Genomic DNA, 18,910 nt, shown 5'->3' on the forward strand with positions numbered 1-18,910 from the left:
TGGTTCTTTTATGTAACATACAAAATACAAAGAGAAATAGCTACAAAGAACCAAAACAAATCAAGGGAGTAAATTTGAAACATAGAACCCTTTTACGACATACATGGCATCATATCTCATTATCTAAATTGAAACCAATTCTCAATGGGCCAGGTTTGGATTGGAACCAATCTAAATTGCAATCAATTTGAACAGAATGGATGGTCCAAGCATTGAATTGGACTGCTCCAAAATGGTCCAGAGTATTCCTCGGATTAGACTGAACCTTATCCATTTTAATAGACTCATATTGGATTGGACCAGATTGGTTGAAATATAGTTCATTTGAAACTCCTAATTGTAGTGTTCTGAAATATTTTAGGGGCAAAATGATAAATGATCCTTTTAAAGAATTCAGAATTGACATTTGAAAACAACATTCTTTGCATTCAAATATCAAATAAAACAGAAAATCACAAATTTTCAAAGCTTTTTTTTTTTATTATTAGAGTTCAAACTTCAAACCAATAGGAGGGCCCCTAAGCAACCCAAAAGTATTCAATAAATGAAATCAAAGAGTGAAAAAATCATTTTTGTTTCTTAATATGTGTTTTTTCATATTCCCCTAAGCAGGTCGAATATGGGTTAATGCATCCTTTCGGTCGATGTAAATGGGTTGGATATTAACGATTGAAGGTTTTCCCTCCTTTTTCAGTCAGGATTAGACTTATTCATGGTCTGGGCTGGGGTGGGCGTTACCAATTATTAACAGAAAATGATCAGATATCTATTAATTTCCATATTTCTATCCAATCACACTTAAATAAAATCACACAAAATACAAGTATTACCTGATATCTATTACTGGCTAATATATTTGATTATTTATTATATTATTGGGATGGATGGGCTAGGTAGGCTTATTTAAAATGTCCGAACCCAAGCCCGGCCGGCTATCAGGCCTACTCAGGTCTCAGGATCAAAGGAATTTTTCGTTTGGACTCCAAACAAAAGTCAACATATTAAAAGTTTATTAAATATAATTTCACTGTCAATCTTATCTATTTTTAAGGGTGAAATTATATTTTTTTCATAAATATGGTTTTAAAGAAAATAATAGCGATTTAAGGCTTTTATGAAATAAAGATTGGAAGACGATTGGGTGGTGTAACCCAGGACGTGGGACAATCAAGGTTTAATTTTGATGCATCCCGTAATTCGGATAGTTGATGCTCGATTGGATTCAGTTCTTGATTTCAAAACTTATATTATTGGTTTCGTCTCTATTAATTTGGCCAAGGCTTGGGCTGTTTGGAAAGCCATTAACACGCTAAATTACAAGGATTTCCCAGTCATTCCTCAGGGCAATTCAAAGCTCGTGGTTGATTGTCTCAGAAAGAGAATGAAGGATCCGTGGAATTTGGTCTCCATCATCAATGAGTGCCCTAGCGTTTCAGCATGTTTCAGCTCTATCGTCACCTTCTGTCATACATTTCAGGAAGTAAATCAAGCGGTGAATTGGCTCGCTCATAGCACACTTTCTGGTAGGCTTGGGACCTTATCAGATTTGTTTTTCGGATTCTTGGGGAAGAGATACCCCCGGCTTGTATAGCTCATTTTTTTTCTATTAAAAAAATGAAAGAAACGAAGAAACTGGGGTGATCAATTTTTAGGCTTGAGAGTTGGGCCTAACTTCTGTTTCAGCTTGGGGCTCGGCCCAAAACTTTTAATTTCTAAATATATTCTTTGACTTCAAAAGTTGAGCCATTTTAGCAAGCAAATAAATACAAAATCGCAAGATTTGAACCCACGCCCTTAGAACAACTCGGCCATCTCTACATTAGTTATACTTTGAGGTTTCTTGAATTAACTTATACAGACACTGAAGTTTTCAAGTACAAAATCCATAAGTATGCTTCAAGTAGTGTTTTGGTGCAAGTCTAATCACTCCCATTCTGTGATCAAATGTTGGTGCCGAAGTAGCACTCCAAGGATGAACTTACTCCCATTCATGAAGAATGTCCCAATTTAGAAGTGAGAATTCAAAGGGAACTTTGAGTAGTGAAGGCATCGTTCTGGATGAGCAAAGAAGCTGGACTTACTTATCCATGAGGATAGTAGGGTTTCAGTTTTAGCTGCAAATGCACAGTTCTACAATTCCTTCAGAACTGTAGATCTGACTTTAATTGAATTCCTCTAGGCAAGAGGGGAACATACATGTCCGATGTGTGTGCGCTGCTGAGGCTGGAATGTCTGATTATGATCTTGTCATGGGAGTGAATTTGAGTGGATAGAATTTGAATTCCCACTTGAAATTGAGCTTGTTGGGACTCCAGATCTTTTGCCCACATCTATCCACAACACACTATTTCCATGAATTGAGAGCATTTATCCCTGCATAATATTATATACGAGGATGAGACACTTTTTATGTGTAGCTGCAATGTTATGTGGGTAGACGTGGGCAGAATTTGTGGGAATAGGAAATCCGGACTCCGATGTTGGGTGGGTAATAAGCACGGAAGAGGTTAAATAACAATTGGGGTTTGAGCTCTTTTCTTTGTTTCAAGTGTTGATTACATTTGGTTTCCACTACGTTGCATTCTAAGCTCTCTTCTACAAATGTAAAACAAATTTCTATTGCCTAAGAGAGATGATAGGAGAGTTTGATGGAGTTGAAAGTGGGGCTTTGTTTTCTTGATGTTTCTCTTTGAAAATTTGAACATAATGAAGGGTAAATTAGTCTCTCAATTGATTATCCCAAATCTAACCTTCGTAAGATATAAGATATGTTAAGTCGATTATTAAATTTTGGACACTTCAATAATTTCTTGTAACTTCTAGCCAAGTTCTTTTTTATTTATCCTTAGCTTTACTAGTCCCTTTCAGCCTGTAATATATAACTTTATCTAACGGGTGCATTAGGTGGTCTTCTATGCCCGAACCATCTCTATCTACTTCCTCTCATGTTATAATTTATTGGAGCTATTCTTAAGTTCTTTCATATGACTTCATCCATAATCCTATCCTTCTTAGTTTTACCACTCATCCATCTAAACATTAACAGTTTTGCAACACTCATTTTTTGGATATATTGTTTCTTAATTTCCCAGCGCTTTACACCATACAACCTATCTGGTCTTTCAACTATTTTATATAATTTTTCTTAGCTGAAATGGTATAATTGTCATATAGGACTCTGAATGTTCCAAGCCTGGACTATAATACATTTGAAATCATAGGCCCAAAACCAAGCCCAAGCCTAGACTAAAGCCCTTAGCATAGGTGCTACACCCAGCTTGCTAGGGTCTGGCCCATGATCAACCCTAGTTTTGTCTCTTCAATCAGCATTCTTGCTGGTCAGTGGAGAAAAGTGCAGCAAACAACAATCCTTGCTAATCAATGGTGAGACAATTAAGAAAGCGCACTACCATGTTCTTCCTCTTCTCCTCTAGAACCCAATCTTGTATAGGGTTTCTTTGTTTTTTACATGCCATTCTCAAAAAACGAAGAAGAAAAAATCAGAAAATGGTGAAAATATATCCTTCCTCTATCAGTAGCAAGAATTAAGAGGTTCCTGATCCATCTTCACATCTCCACTCTATTCTGCTACCACTGCATATGCAAGCAATGGAACTCCGTTTAAGGGGTGGGGATGGCAATTGAGTGGCCATCTCAAATATTGGATCTTTGGGCACATTAACTCTCATTTTGGTCTTTGCAATAATCTTCCTCTATGTGATTGATGTCCGCTTTCCATTTGATTTGTGGGATATTTTTGGGAAGGAATGGGGTTGGATGAGAAAGGGAAAGTGGGTATAAAATTTTCATGTTCTATTGTCTGGTTGTAAAGGGAAAATAGTAGGAGGCATCAGCCATCGTAACAAAATAGTGTTTTCAACACATGGTTGAACCAATTGATCAAACTGGTTGGCCTAACACTAGGCCAAAATTTTGGGTCTTTTCCACCATTGAACTTCTTTCTATAAAAACCATTGACTCAACCAAGGTTGAACCAATGCACCATTTTACCCTACTAGCATGTTAGAGGTCAAATATTAATTTACTTTCCTTTTTTGTATGCCTTTTTATCATTAAAAAATAATTTTTATTTTTGTTTAATATTGTGAATATTTAATATTAGAGGTATGTCCTTTTTTACAGTGTTTCTATAATTTTTTGTATTTTTATCTATTTATTATATTTTTTATCCATTTCCATAATTAATAAAAAATATTCTTATTTATCACACATTTTTTTTTAATATGATGAATATATAATATTTACAGTATACTCAATTTATTTTTACAAAAAATTATATATTTGTTATACTTTCGTCATTATGACAGGTTCAACCATATGATTCAATCGATTAAACCACTAAACCATTTGATCTGCTCAGTACGTCATGACTCAAATATGAATTCTCTTTCTTAGCTTTTGTCATTTTAGCCTTTTTTTTTGTCATTAACAAAAACTAATTCTTATTCATCAAATTTATTTTTGTCTAATATAATAAATATAATATTATAGGTATAACACTTTTTATACAAACTTTGTATACTTTTCAGGTAATTTTCTATATTTAATCTACTTATTATATTTTATTAATTAATTAATTATGACATCATGAGTTTATTCATTTCATCTTAATAGTTGAATTACTAATGTTGTTGAGTGGTTTTGGTGAATTCAGTTTCGGTCAGGACAATACCCATTCTAACAGTTTTTACAGCTTTACATTGAGAATATCTCTATAATTATGTGCTTTATTTCATGGGGAGATATTCCTGATACAAGATTGTAAGAGGCTGTTGGGACAGTGTGAGCATGGGCTTTTCCTGACCGAAATCGATCTCAATTTTGGTGGGTTGAAGTGCTTTTTTATAAAAGACTTAAAGCCTCCCTAAGTTTATGATAAATGCTAAAACCTCCCCTTTCTTCTTTCAAAGGAATTAAACCTCTCCTGCCAATGAAAATCATTGGACTAAGTTTTCCCTCGTTACTCTGTAATTATGATCTGTTTACACGTGACTTCACATGCAGTTGACATCATTTCAAAAACCCTGTTATGCCCCTAGTCAAAACAGTTCAATTGGTCTGTTTTTTTCATAATTTTTGTTGATCTGGCTTTCTTTGTCATCGCCTCATCGGCCATGGCTGCACTCGACAGGGCCATTAACAACAAATTTCAAATACCCATTAACAATAAATTTAGTCAATTTAAAAAAAAAAAAAATTTAGGGATACTTTGAGACAATATGTAAAGGTGTAAGCCAGGTGGGTTGGGCAATGTTTATAGTCACTCAAGTCCAACCTCAAGATTTGGGCTTAAGGCCCAAGCTTAGAACGAGCCCGAGACTAAATCTGATCTTCCCAACCTGAGCCTAACCCGTATTATAATTTGATGCACACGGATTGGACACGGCCTCCGATTAGTCACTGAACCTGCTTTAAAATTATACATATATATATATACATTTTATGCAAATATGTATACCTGTAAATATGTATTTTTTTCATCTTCTGTTTTTTTTTTTTTTTTTTTTTGGGGGGGGGGGGGGGGTTTACGGTTCAGTTGACCACAAAAATAGGGAAACTATTTTCCCCAATGTGTTTATGACCCACTCCACGTATAAACACCATTCCTTGTGAATTTGGCATCTTTCCCCCTTAACACTGACCCAAACTGTATGACGAAGTTATGAATTCTGATGTGGAGTGGATCGTAAAAACCCCTTTTTCTGCTCCAAGGGGTTACACAATTGGGGGAGGGAGTAGCCCTCCAAGGTGCAGGTGGAATTCAATCCCAAGTCTCCACTATAACTAGCAGGAGACCTTATTACCAACTAACCGGTTGGCATCTTATATATGTAAATATGTATACAATATGTATGCATATTTATAAATATATATCTATATGTGTATGTATGTATATATGTTTATAGTCAGACTAGGTTTGGGTTACCTAAGAGCTAAGCATGGGTCCAACCCAAAAAATAAAAAAGCCCAAATTCCTGGACTGAACCCAACCTGAGGATTGGAAATTCAAGCTCAGCCCATGTAAAATTTCAGGCTGGATTTGTTTCAGACTTGAATTGGACCTGCCCAAGTTTCACCCCTAACAATATGTAAAACATTAGCGGTAAAGTTGGTCAATTTCCTAGAACTTAGAATAATTTAAGAGATTTGCACTTTTTAGAAAATGTGACAATGTTGCAATGCTTGAGCAGCCATTTGAACCACCTACAAGACTTGTTCACGGGCTGGGTTTCAAGCCTGACTATACACTATGTGAAGCTCATGCTTTGGGCCAAGGCCATTCAAATTTTGGCAAAAGCCAAGCGCGAGGCCAACCCATGAACAGGTTTACCCGCAACCCATTAAGCACTTGGGTGGATTCAGATTGGACTTTTGTCAAAACTTGAGTGGAGCCAAGGTGGGCCTGAAGCAATGTAAAATGCTAAGTTGGGCAAACCCAAGTTGCATCCCTACAACCCATATTTAATTAATATCCATCAAAAGCCCATTTGACATGTGGAACAAATTTGGGTGAAATCAAGGGTGTATTTGAGCCAAGCCGAGCCAAGCAGATCTAGCTATTTGAGCCCGACTCAATAATAAACTATGAGGCTCAAGATAGCTTGAACTTGGTTCGAGATAGAGACTTGAATTCAAATTTAGCTCAAGGCAAAAGCTTGTAAGTTTGAATTCGGTTCAGTTTGAGTTCGACTATGAATCAAATATTTTATAAAAATAAAAAACTATACGTATAAAAAATTGTTTTTTATTTGACATGCAATTCAATTAGCAAATGATCCTATATATTAGGCTCAAGCTTAATTTGAAGCTCAGCTTAAACTGAACCGAATTGAACTTTTCATGAATCTAACCTTGTAAAAAACTCGACTCGTAACCACCCATTTGAAGGTATCCGGTCATGGTCCTCATGGGTTCGAATGTCTTCAGTTTTCACTTGGCTTTCGTTTCGCATGTCTCTCCACTATTTGCAGAGAATGCAGTGAAACTTCGAGCATTGTGGGGTATTTTCCCCGGCATTGATCGTACGATTCAAGTATGTCTCCCTCCGCTCCCTTCTTCTTCTTCTTCTTAATAATATCTCTCTGCAAGTGTTCAATATATCTCTCTAATTTTTTCTGTTTATTTCTCAAATCTTTGTTCGAGCCATCAGTATTTATGTGAGAAGTGTGTTTTGGAATTTAGTATTTTTTTCTCTTGCTTCGACTGGTAAGGTTCTGTTAATAGGCTAGTAAGGGAAAGTTGTCTTGGAATTTAGTTTTTATTTTCTGTTTTGATTATTTTATTTTTCGGTAGACTTTACATTTAGCTCAGAGTTTTTGGGGAGTAGGGTGCTGATACCTGTTCGGCTTTGTTCTTTATAGAGAGAGATTATTTCTGCAGGCAATGCAGTTGATATGTTTGACGTGTTTGTGTGTTAGAAAATAAAACCTATTTAAGGATTTCACTTATTAATTTAAGCTTTTAAGTTTAATGGTTCTTTGAGATAATATCAGAGTGATTAAGGTAACATTAGGCCTGTGCTGTCCACACTTCAAGCCCAATAATGAGCTTTTTATGTGAGGGAACATGTTAGAGAATAAAACGCATTCAAATTATTCATACTTAACAGCTTAAGCTTTTAGGTTCAATGGTTCTTTCAGGTTATGAACTTAATAATTAAACAAAACTGAAAAAAATCAATAAGAATTTCTATTTTGTTTATGTGCTACTAATGGTTAGAGATTAGTTTTGGTATTTTAATTTGTCCAGATCAGCACTAAAAAAAATGTGCTTAAGCCATTATTTTCTTTGTTTTCTTTCTTCAGCAAGGTTTGTGGTAATTTTCCCAAGAAACCTTGTCCGGGGATGCGCTTCAAGTTTAGGAAAAATCAATTAGCATTCAGATATTCTTGTGTCGTGGAGAAATCAATTGGTTTTCAACTGTTAGACTAATCGCATTGGTGGAGACCTACATATCTAGGTCTATTTAAACAAATAATTTCTTTATTCATACAAATGACATCTGATATATATATATATATATAAAGATATATTAATACGAGAATTTAGTAAATGAAATCTATTCGTGCTAGTAGATCTCACGTGAGAATAATTATAATAGTAATTTAATAATTTAATTATTACAGTAACTAACCACTGTAATTTAATAACTACTGATTATTACAGAAACTTAATAAATATATAATTAGTGATTATAATTAATAATTACTATTATTATAAATATTGTTAATAAATAGATATTTATTTTAATTTTATTTTAAATTAAAATTATAAGTACTGTTGTTAATAAATACTATTAATAAACTTAGTAATTATTGTTATATTAAAAATAATTAAAAATGTTATTGATTATTTAATAAAATACTATTACTGATAAATACCGTTAATTTAATTTAATTTTGGTATTATTAATTTAACAAATATTGTTAAAAAATCCTATTCATAAATTTAATAATTACTGTTATATTAAAAATAACTAAATAATCTTATCAAACTATCATTAATGATTATTTAATTAAATAGTATAAATACTTAATATTATGGATAAATGTTGTTAATAACATTCTAACAACTAACAATTCGACCATCCAGTTCGAATGGATGGCCCGTTCTGAAACAAAAATTACAAGCAAAAAATTACAGAACCGTTCTAACCACCGATTTTTTGGTCAACAATCCAATCATCCGGTTCGAATGGACAGTCCATTCTGACAACAAAAATTATAAGCAAAAAATTGAGTTTGTGAGGTCAATTAAATAGTATCATACATGTTATGTCATTCGAGCATGTGACTCATATGACCCAAAAAACGAAACCATTCTAGCCACCAGTTTTTGGGTCAATGGTTTGAACGGATGGCCCATTCTGACAATAAAAAATTACAAGCAAAAAATTATGGAACCGTTCTGGCCACTGGTTTTTGAGTTGACGGTTCGATCATCCAGTTCGAACGGACAACCCACTCTGACAACAAAAAATACAAGCAAAAAATTGAGTGTGAGGTCCATTGAGCAGTATCATACATGTTATGTCATTCGAGTGTGTGACTCATACGACCCAAAAATGAAACCATTTTGGCCACCATTTTTCGGGTCAATGGTTTGGTCATCCGGTTTGAACGGATGGCCCGTTCTAACAACAAAAATTTTAAAAAATAAAAAAAGCCAAAAATCATTGAACGGGTCAACATGTTGATGCTTCAACCACTCAAGTCAATGGCTCATTGACTAATTCAACGGTTTTTGGCCAGGGACTGGGATTGGGGTAAAACGGAACTGATTGCCTAGATAGTTTCCAATTAAAAAAATAAAAAAGCGGACAACCCGTTCTAACAACAAAAATTACAGGCAAAAAATTGAGTGTGTGAGGTCCATAAGGCAATACCATACGTGTTATGTCATTCGAGCATGTGACTCGTACGACCTAAAAGTGGAACCGTCCTAGCCACCAGTTTTTGGGTCAACGGTTCGACTGTTTGGTTCGAACGGATGGCCAATTCTGACAACAAAAATTAAAAAAAATGATAAAAACCATTAAACGGGTCAACGGTTCAACCGCCTAGGTCAATGGGTCGTTGACCGATTCAACAATTTTTTGCCAGGGACCGAGATTAGGGTAAAATGGAACCGGTTGCCTAGATGGTTACCAATTAAAAAAATATATAAAAAAAAAAAAAACATCCAAAACCCATTGAACGAGTCAATGGCTCGATGGTTCGACCGCTCGGACCAATGAATCATTGATTAATTCAAAGGTTTTTGACCAAAGACCAGGTCAATGGGTCAACGGATCAACGGTTCCACTCCAGCCCCTCCGTTAGTAATATAATTTTGTTTTAGATAGATAGCTGAACTTAAAAATGTATAGTTTGAGAATTTCTTGCAAATCTTTTTTTTATTTCCTGGTGATGATCAAACTTATTGCCAATGCTTGCCTACCTGTCTGCTTAGGAAGAAACACCAGAAAGTGTTGTCTACTGGAGGAGAATCATTCCTAGTCACTTGAAAGTGTGCCTCCTTTTTAAATAGCCAACTAGTCTCACTTTGCTCTATTCATTGGAATTATTTCAACTTAAAAATCATTTTCCAGGTGCACCGAATATGCCCTCGTTTTGGGTTTTCTTCCCCTATTAAAATATTGAAAATTTGGATGGCTCATATTACTTGGAAATTAATCCAATATTGGGTGGTAATATGATCCAGGGTATAATCATATGGTTAAGAACTTAAGATAACTTATAATATTAACAATTTGATCTGCCACAGCATTCTCCTACATAAAAATTGGCTAGGGAGTGCCCCTAATTGACCCGATTAGGGGACCTTTTTCCCATTGAAGCAATTCTACAGGCTTGCAAATGATCTCACATATTGCAGCCATGTGAACAAATCCAGGGCCTAATGGGCCCCATTTGGTGCATCTCTCCATGCAGATTGTCCGCTATTTAGAATGCTAGCAGCTTGTACTTTTGCCTTTTCCTATTTGATTGGGAAAAGATCTAGCCGCAAAAAGATGTTGTTCTCATTGTGGACTATTTTTGGGAAGCTCCAAATGAAGTTTTTCTACTTTTCTTCATCACATCTTCGTATAGAAAGACGTATGTGAAGACGCGCCTTGTGCAAATGGTCTTCAGGCTGTTAAGATCTTAATGCAAAAATTCACATTGTCTTTGGGCTGTTAGGTCTACCGAAAGATCTTTCAAACAAAACTTACCAAAGGGAGTTAACTTTGGCTGTTGAGGGTCAACAACCTATGTTGTTGAAAGTGCTTTTAGGATGGACAAGTTCACCAATTCATACTCATGTCTATGTTTATGATTAAAAAGAAATAGGGGGCAATTACTATTTTACCCCACTCTATGGTAACGTGGCATTCCCAAAAAATGTTCTCAACAGCATAGGTTGTTGGCTCCCAACAACCAAAGTTTTTCCTACCAAATGCACCATTTTCTCTCCAAGTTATACAAGCTATCTAAATTAAAGCATCCGAAAAGGGCTTATTTTGACCACATGGCAATTGTTTTCATCCTAAGGTCTCCTTAACCAAGTTATACAAGTTATCTCAATCGGAGACCGGATCTGTACCTCAAAGAGTGTGCCTCACAGCATGTCCTGATCATACATCAGGAACATCTCCCATATTTGTATTTATTATTTAAGGGGAGATATTCCCAATATACAGTGGGATGTGGTTGTGAGATCGGTGTGAGGTGCACATTGTGAGGAGCATATCTCAATTCTCTCAAACGATGTTATGGGAGGAAGGAATAAGTGATTTTGATTCCGATTTTGAAATTTTGGAATTTTGGAATTTGGATGTTAAGATAACTCAGCAGTCCTTAAGTAAGAAGTGCGGTGTAATTAGAAACGAATTGGGATTTGCTCTTCATTAAGTATTCCCCACACTGACATCATAGCCATATCCCACTGCCATCACCATGCATTGGGAACATCTTCCCTGAATATTACAAGTATGGGAAGTGTTCTAAATATACAGCTATGAGGTCCGTATAAGGAGTGCTCTATGAGTAGCAAATCTAGACACATAAAAAACTTCTACTTTTTCCAATTATAATTAGAAACTTGGATGTTATAAGAAGTGAAGACTTATGTGGGAGCTCAAGAAGATGAGTTGTTTAGGTGTACGTCGTATTCCGCTAGGCTTTACATTCTGACCGACGATATAGGAGCTCATCGTCTATTATCTAGAGAAGAAGGTTTCCAGTAGGAGCATTGCTCTAGACGTCATTGATGATTACGATATTTACAGTGTTGAGACAATGAAATCTTCTTGGTGTTGATAGACTGATAGTGGCATGGACCAATGAGGAAGAAGGCAAGAATGGTAATGAAGCTCTCTACTTGTTTAAAGTGTTACAGCTCGACTCCCCTACGAAGGATGTGGCAGGTCATTATGATACCCCTGCCTCCACCCGTGCCTAATGCAAGTCATTACAGTAGATTATAGGACGATTATTGAAGAATATTCTCTCATCATTGTAATCATTTACAATTATTGTTCGTTATTCCTGTCTTGATGATTATAAATAGATAGGTATCAATAATAAAGAGGCATCAAGAATTTTATCCATAACCACATACTATGTTTTTGATTCCAACCTCTTTGAGCAGTGCTTACCAGCCATGATTGCTCGGGGCAAAGCGAAACACTCTTTTCTCCTATGAGAAGAGGCTTATAACAAAAAAAAAAAAAAGTCGGTAAATGGATAGAGACCCCATCATCGAGCTAGTGATGGATTTTGGAAGGCTTGTTCCGGGGACTCCTATGTTAAGAATCACAGGGGTAGGATAGTGGATGCCACTAAAAGCTTGGTGTCACCAATATACAAAAAAATGTGAATCGATTCTGCAAAAATGCTTCAAAAACAAATTGGATTATGCATGAACACTCACTTCCCTATCGTAGTGAACAGGTCAATTATTTGCTTCCTTGTTTCATTTTCTTGTTGCTGCTTTCATTTGTTCCTTAAAATTTTCCTTGTGTGCATCTTATTCTGATTCAATGTTTTTGATCTGAAATAGTTCCATCATTGGATACTCTACAAGATCACCAAAACCGGAGATTACCTTCTAATTTTGAGAGTGCAAATATTAAAAAGCTAATGGTTAATGCTGATCAAAATTGTTCGTCATATATATCCATGTCCACCAGTTGCTGACTCAATAGCTTCTGAGATTAGTAATATCAAGTAAGACTACCCATGCTTATCTATTGACGTGCCAGCTTCTTATATCGATAATCGCATTGGAGATTGCCCAGGCTTATCAAATCCTAACACCATGGTTCCTTACATTATTCAAGAGCCCAGCTCTTCAATCTCACAAGGATCGCTACCTAACAGTTAATGTCCTGTGCAAATTATCTTGTAAATAGAAAGTTCGAAGAATAGACCTTTTTTGAAGGCCACAATACCCAAATTAAACCCATCTTTAACTTTTAAACTTTTATATCTTGTTTTGTCAAATGTTGTTTGTAATTTGCTTTCTTCCTTGCAATTAGATTTTCAGCAGTCCTCTTTCATATTTTCATTAATCAAATATGTTTCTATCATTCATTGTTATTGATCCCCACCAAAAAAGGAAGAAAAAGAAAAATCTAAGATTCACTACTTGGATATATATATATATATATATATATATATATATTACAAAAACTGAAATTTCTGCTAGTAAGATGGTTGATCAAACAGACTCAAATTAAACTCACTGGAGCCTTGTTCCAATTGTTTTAGATTTCATAGCCAAGTTTTGTTTCAAAATTCCACCCTATCAAGGGTCATGATCCCGGTTAAATTTTGAGACTTGAGGCCTTTGAACTACTTCAATCATCCACAATTCATAGTCCTTGCTATTTTATAACTCTAAACTTGCACCAAGGTTATAAGCATAGTAGGTGGTTTCTCATGCACAATGTTGATCATAACTTCTTCAAATTCTAAAATTAGTCTATAATAAGGCTGCAACTTACAAGCGTGGAGCTGGGTTTAGAGCCAACACAAAACACAATCATAAAACTTGGTCACTCAGTTTAGGTTATCAACCATAGGTTAAGCCCAACTTGACTAGCCAAAGGCCACACTGTATTAAGTCTTAACTTGGACGAACTCGGTCAGGACTCAGGCCTGAGCAAGTTGGTTGGGTTAAAGGGTTTTTTAGCCCATCTTTCGTTGCTTCATATATATTTTGGGTTGTGCAATAGAAACAAAATAAATAAAAGGGTAAATTACAAAGACCCCATATACTATGGGATTTGTGACAAAGACCCCCTTTCGTTAGCCTTCCATCCAAAAAGGCCATTACAATATTTTTTTATCCCCATACTACCCTTTTAATAACTAGACTAGAAAAACACAGTTCATCTTTCATAATCTTCCGATACTATCCTTCCCTTCCTTCACATTTCTCTCTCTCTCCTTCTCTCTCCCTTTCTCTCCACTCTCTCCCCCAATCTCTCTTCGTTCCCTTCCCCTTAACAATGTCAGGATCTCCACTCTCCATTCTCAGTTATCACAATTATGTGGTTCTTTCATCAGAGAATTCTACCACCACGCTATGCATGCATCAGGAATATAAAAACACCAGAAACCTATTCTGAAAGGATCTTTGTTGGTTGTCAGTGGTCATTAATGGACCATTCTGCTAAGCTTTTCAAACCTAATAAGAAAATGACTTCTTGTCCTCCTTCAGAGTTCAGACACTATTGCTAAATATAATTACTCTTCATACTAGACTGGGTTGATAATTGAAGGGGGTTGTTATTTGTTAATGAGTAGTTAGTTGGTTTCCGTTAAGGACAGAAGGTCCTGGAGCAAAAGGCTTCGACTTCCAAGATGAACTTCTCATTCAAATGGAATACCTAGATATGCCAATAGCCTTCTAGACCAGTTAGTGAGAACAGGGGTGAATAGAAAGACATAAATTTAATTGTGGGGAAAGGGGATACCAAGTCTGGGTCTGCATCTGTGAATCTGCAAGTAGTTCGGTAGTTCTTGATCCTTAGGGGTTATGGGTCCTTATAACATATGTACTTGCCTGTCATCACTTGTACCAAGCTACCAAGAAATGGCTCTAACATGAATATCACTAGTCCAAAATTATAAATGCTAAACGCAAAAATAGAACCAGCACAAAGATTTTCAGGGGTTGTTACTACTAGATGTTAGTCTTAAACTCAAACGTGAGAGATGTTATATATGCATGGAATGCAGCATAGTCTTTGATCCATTGGGTTCAACATAGAATTTGTCAAAAAGTGGTATACCAATATGAGCACCAGCAACGATAAAGTTCATCGTTCAAGACCACAATTGATGAATCTAGAGACTATAAGCATCTATCTGGTGATAGTGGATGATAAGCTTTGCCTTTTCAGTTGTTGATGTACTCACTTCAGATTTCTGGGTTCTGGGGCATCAGAAAATTTAATGGATTCTCGATCGTATTGACCTTTTGATTTTATTCGGGAATCCTTTACACATACATGATGATCCAACAGGTGCATTGGGAAAGGATCAAAGCCAATGTTGGTGAAAGACCTTTTGATTTTAAATGGGTTCAGCTTTATCCAAATGCCAAATACTTCTGTATCTTAGGTGACTAACTTTAGATCCCCTCTTGCCCCTGTGATAACGTTGTCATGTAGGCTAAGATTTGTAAGAGCTTGAAGTTGGGCGATCTTCTCGAAGATATGGGTAGACATACTCCTTCCTTTGATTTCGGAGAGTTGGGAGAGAAAAAGAATGAGAGAGGACGGTGAGGGAGGGGAAAAGAAGAGAAGAAAGGGAAAACAATAGGTTAAATAGGTTTTAAAAGAAAAAAGGGCAAAAAAAGAAAATAAAAAAAGTTTAGTGGGTTATTTTGGTAATTTAACGCATTCTGCCATCTGACTTAACAGTTAGGGGGGTCTTTGTCTCATGGTCATAATACAACGGGGTCTTTGTAGCAAAACAAAGTACAAGGGGGTCTTTGTCACAGATCCCATAGTACAATGAGGTCTTTGTAATTTACCCTAAATAAAAATACATGGGAACATCATTATCTACATATTTATACATAATGTAAAGATTTATATGTGGGTTGTGCTTGTGTAAAATGTTTTTTTTTTTTTGGCATAATACAATAAATGGTGTATCATCATCATCATCGACATCATCCTTAACTTATCCCCACTATATGGGGTCGGCTTAGAGGTGTAAATCAAGTTGTGCTGTCCATGGCCTAACACGACCCAGTATGATGGTAAATGAGCCGTGTCAGGCCCGATACGATTCCGAGCCATTTTGGGGCTTACCCAGTTTGCACTCATAACAATAATAAACAACTGGATTCGAATGTCAGACAAGTTTATGAGATGGTTCTTCTATACACAGGTTGATAAAACATGTCAGCATAAGTTCAATTAATTTTGGGATTGGGCTACAACAAATAACGGGTTTCACATGAGAAGCAAACTAATAAGTCCTCTACTAGGTACGCAATGGATCAAATTAACTCTGAAATTAGCTACAACACATGATAGAAATCACAATAGCAGTGATCTTTTTTTATACTCAACAATTGTGTAGTATTTTTTAAAATTATTGTAAATTTTGTTTTTCAATTTTATTTAAATTATTTATTATTTTTTCAACAATGTAATGTTTTTATTTTCAATTTATAACTCCATTATAATTTTTATATTTTATTCCATTTTCCATATTTCATTTATTCATTGATCATTGTTTTGTTCAAATTCAAATGAAATAAAATTCATTTTTTCCTATTTGTTGTACATTTTGTATTTTGTTAAGTATTTTTTACTTTTTGTTAAATTTTTATTTTTTCAATTTGTTCCCAAAGTCGAGTATTTTACTTAGCAAAAAAGTGAAAAAAAAAATCAAAATGTCAGAAAAAAACAAAAAAAAAAAAAAGAAGCCCAGTTCAGCCCAGATTGTAGCCTAGCTCAACATGGCCTACAACCTACCCGACCCAAGCCCATGGCATGGCACAACACGGGTCCGCATAAGCTTGAGCCATGGGCCATGCTGGGTCGACCCCCTGAAGTATCCCAAGGGAGGGAATCACAACTTGTGCTTGGTGTAGACCATGTCGTACTGGCTCAACATGGCCTGACTTACTCCTCTACAGAATGGTGAAGCAGGATCCAAAATTATATAGTTGGGATTTTTTTAACAATAGAACATAAGATAAGGGTTGGATGGTGATGATTTCTCAATGTTCAAAGAGCCAAATCGGACATAGAACTAAAGAAGGGAGGGGTTCATGGGTCAGAGGTTTAACCAAGGACAAACCGTAATGATATGGCGCACATATATATATTAAAGGTCATAAATACTATATACAATATACTTTTACAATTTTTAATATAATTAAATATGGTGTTTGGATGACAAGTTTGTTTTTCAAATCTTATTAAATGTATTTTAAAATTTCAATTGGTTAAACACTTGGGCAATTTCATGAATTTGGGACTAGTTCATCGGTTTTTCTATTAAATCAACCGGTATCCGGTTTTCACCAATTTTTTAATAAAAGTGGTTATTAGGTAAGACTAAATTGGTCAAGGTCCTAATCACGGTCAACCGGTCCAATCAGCCAGTTAGGTCCAGTTTTCTAAACACTATGATTTCCAATACTCTAAACCTTGTCCCTATTTGTTAATGTTAGTAAAGTCTTCACATTGTAAACTTATAAGTAGAGCCACAACTTGGGTTGGGTTGCCTAAACCCTATCTCATAAATGTAGGGCTGGATTGGCTTGGGTTTAGTTGAAGTTTGGGTTAGGATTAGGGTTAAAAAGTATGAGCCTGCCTTAACTTTGGGTCAGGTCAGGGTTGGGGGCTTGACCAACCCAAACCCGAGGCTTAACTGAGCCCAACCTGAATACAACCTATAGTTTTGGATTCAGGTTGGGGTTAGGGTTGGGGTTTCAACAACTCAGGTTCGATTAGATTGACCTCAACCCAACCTAACCCACGCATCCCTACCCTACCTTTAAGTAGCAACAAAATATAAACATTGTTTTTAAAGTTTAAGTTAAAAGAAACATGTATTCAGAAATCACAAAGAAATAATAAAAAATTTGAAAACTAAGATACGTGATCAGTACTTTAAGAACAGATTCATGCACCTTTTTTTTATTTTTGTATCAAATCAATCGGTTTACATATATTCCTTGAAAAGTGAGAATTCAAGGGCAAGATTCAAAAATTTACAATATATCAGCCTATATTAATCGATACATATCATATTATTAAGGCATAGGAAATGCTGCAAAACCCTTTGTATTGTGCCCTTTCATCATGTCAACCCCGTATCAAAACCACAATGGGGTGTAAACCCTATTTTCCTGTATATTGGTTACGATATATTTTTTCATAAAAATTACTAAAACGTAATTTCTATATATATACAACTCATTTAGGTCTCATATTTAATGGTATGAATATATTTATATTTAACCTGTATATCCTATTTATTTGTCTGCATTAATATGTATCGTCGTATCCAAAGCATATCCCGATACATCTTTTAAATGTCTTTCCGATACAATTAGGTTATGTTTGCTTTGAAAGAAAAAGTAGAGAAAGGAAAGGAGGAAAGATAGAGAAACCAATACAAAGTTTGTAAAGGTTTCCCTTTCCCTTCCTTTCCCTACATTTTCCTTCAAACCAAACATAGCCTCAGTGTTTCTAACAAATTTAACCTTGCTCAATGGTTCCATGACTTCTATCCAATTTCTTATCAGTTCAAAGAAATCGACATCACAACAATGCCCTGCTCCAGCCCAACTAAGTAGACACTGAGTATAAAAGTCACAAGCATTTTTGTGATGAAAGAAAATCCCCACGTAGATCACATTTATTGGATTATACACAACATTCAAGAAAGGAATTTAACCACACCAATGAAACACTCCATTACTTCACAAGTAACAAAGACAAGCCAATCCACAAACGCTAAGCACTCAGTAATTTCAGCTGGCATTGCAATGCGGTGACCAGATCTAGAGATATGTAGTTAAAAAATGAGGAAGCAGCATGGATATAATGACTAAGAACCTCCTTGGAATGTTAGCCGATCCCGCAAGGTGTCAAAAATAGACGAAGCTGCTGCATTCTGTGCAAAGGTTAGTTTCAATTTGCCAAGCAATTCATTATCTTTTGACTGAGATGCAGCGTCTGCAGCTTCCTTTGCCATACCAAGGCGAGCATATGCCTGCTTGAAGAACCCGTTCATAAACAAGTATGGAGAAAAACATTATTTTCTTGTATTTTCCCCTTCTAACAGCAATGACAAACAAGCCTGGTAGATTGATTAACTCATTGGCATCAATGCCATAAAAGGAAACAAAGAATGTTTGCACTGAG

At 35.6% G+C, this 18,910-nt stretch overlaps 1 protein-coding gene across 2 annotated transcripts in view; it reads right to left on the minus strand.

The window, feature by feature from the left end:
- Window positions 1–18,364: 18,364 nt before the first annotated feature.
- VCL1 (vacuoleless1 (VCL1)) overlaps window positions 18,365–18,910 on the minus strand; it is a 47,052-nt gene continuing 46,506 nt past the window's right edge. For both annotated transcript variants that reach the window (XM_088984662.1, XM_088984661.1), the window contains exon 15: window positions 18,365–18,758. In XM_088984662.1, the coding sequence (XP_088840788.1) occupies window positions 18,594–18,758 (165 nt within the window). In that variant the 3' untranslated portion in view covers window positions 18,365–18,593. The remainder of the gene's footprint in view (window positions 18,759–18,910) is intronic.

The sequence above is a fragment of the Nelumbo lutea genome, chromosome 4 (genome assembly GCF_056320005.1).
Source record: "Nelumbo lutea isolate HS-2025 chromosome 4, American lotus-T2T, whole genome shotgun sequence".
Lineage (NCBI taxonomy): Eukaryota > Viridiplantae > Streptophyta > Magnoliopsida > Proteales > Nelumbonaceae > Nelumbo > Nelumbo lutea.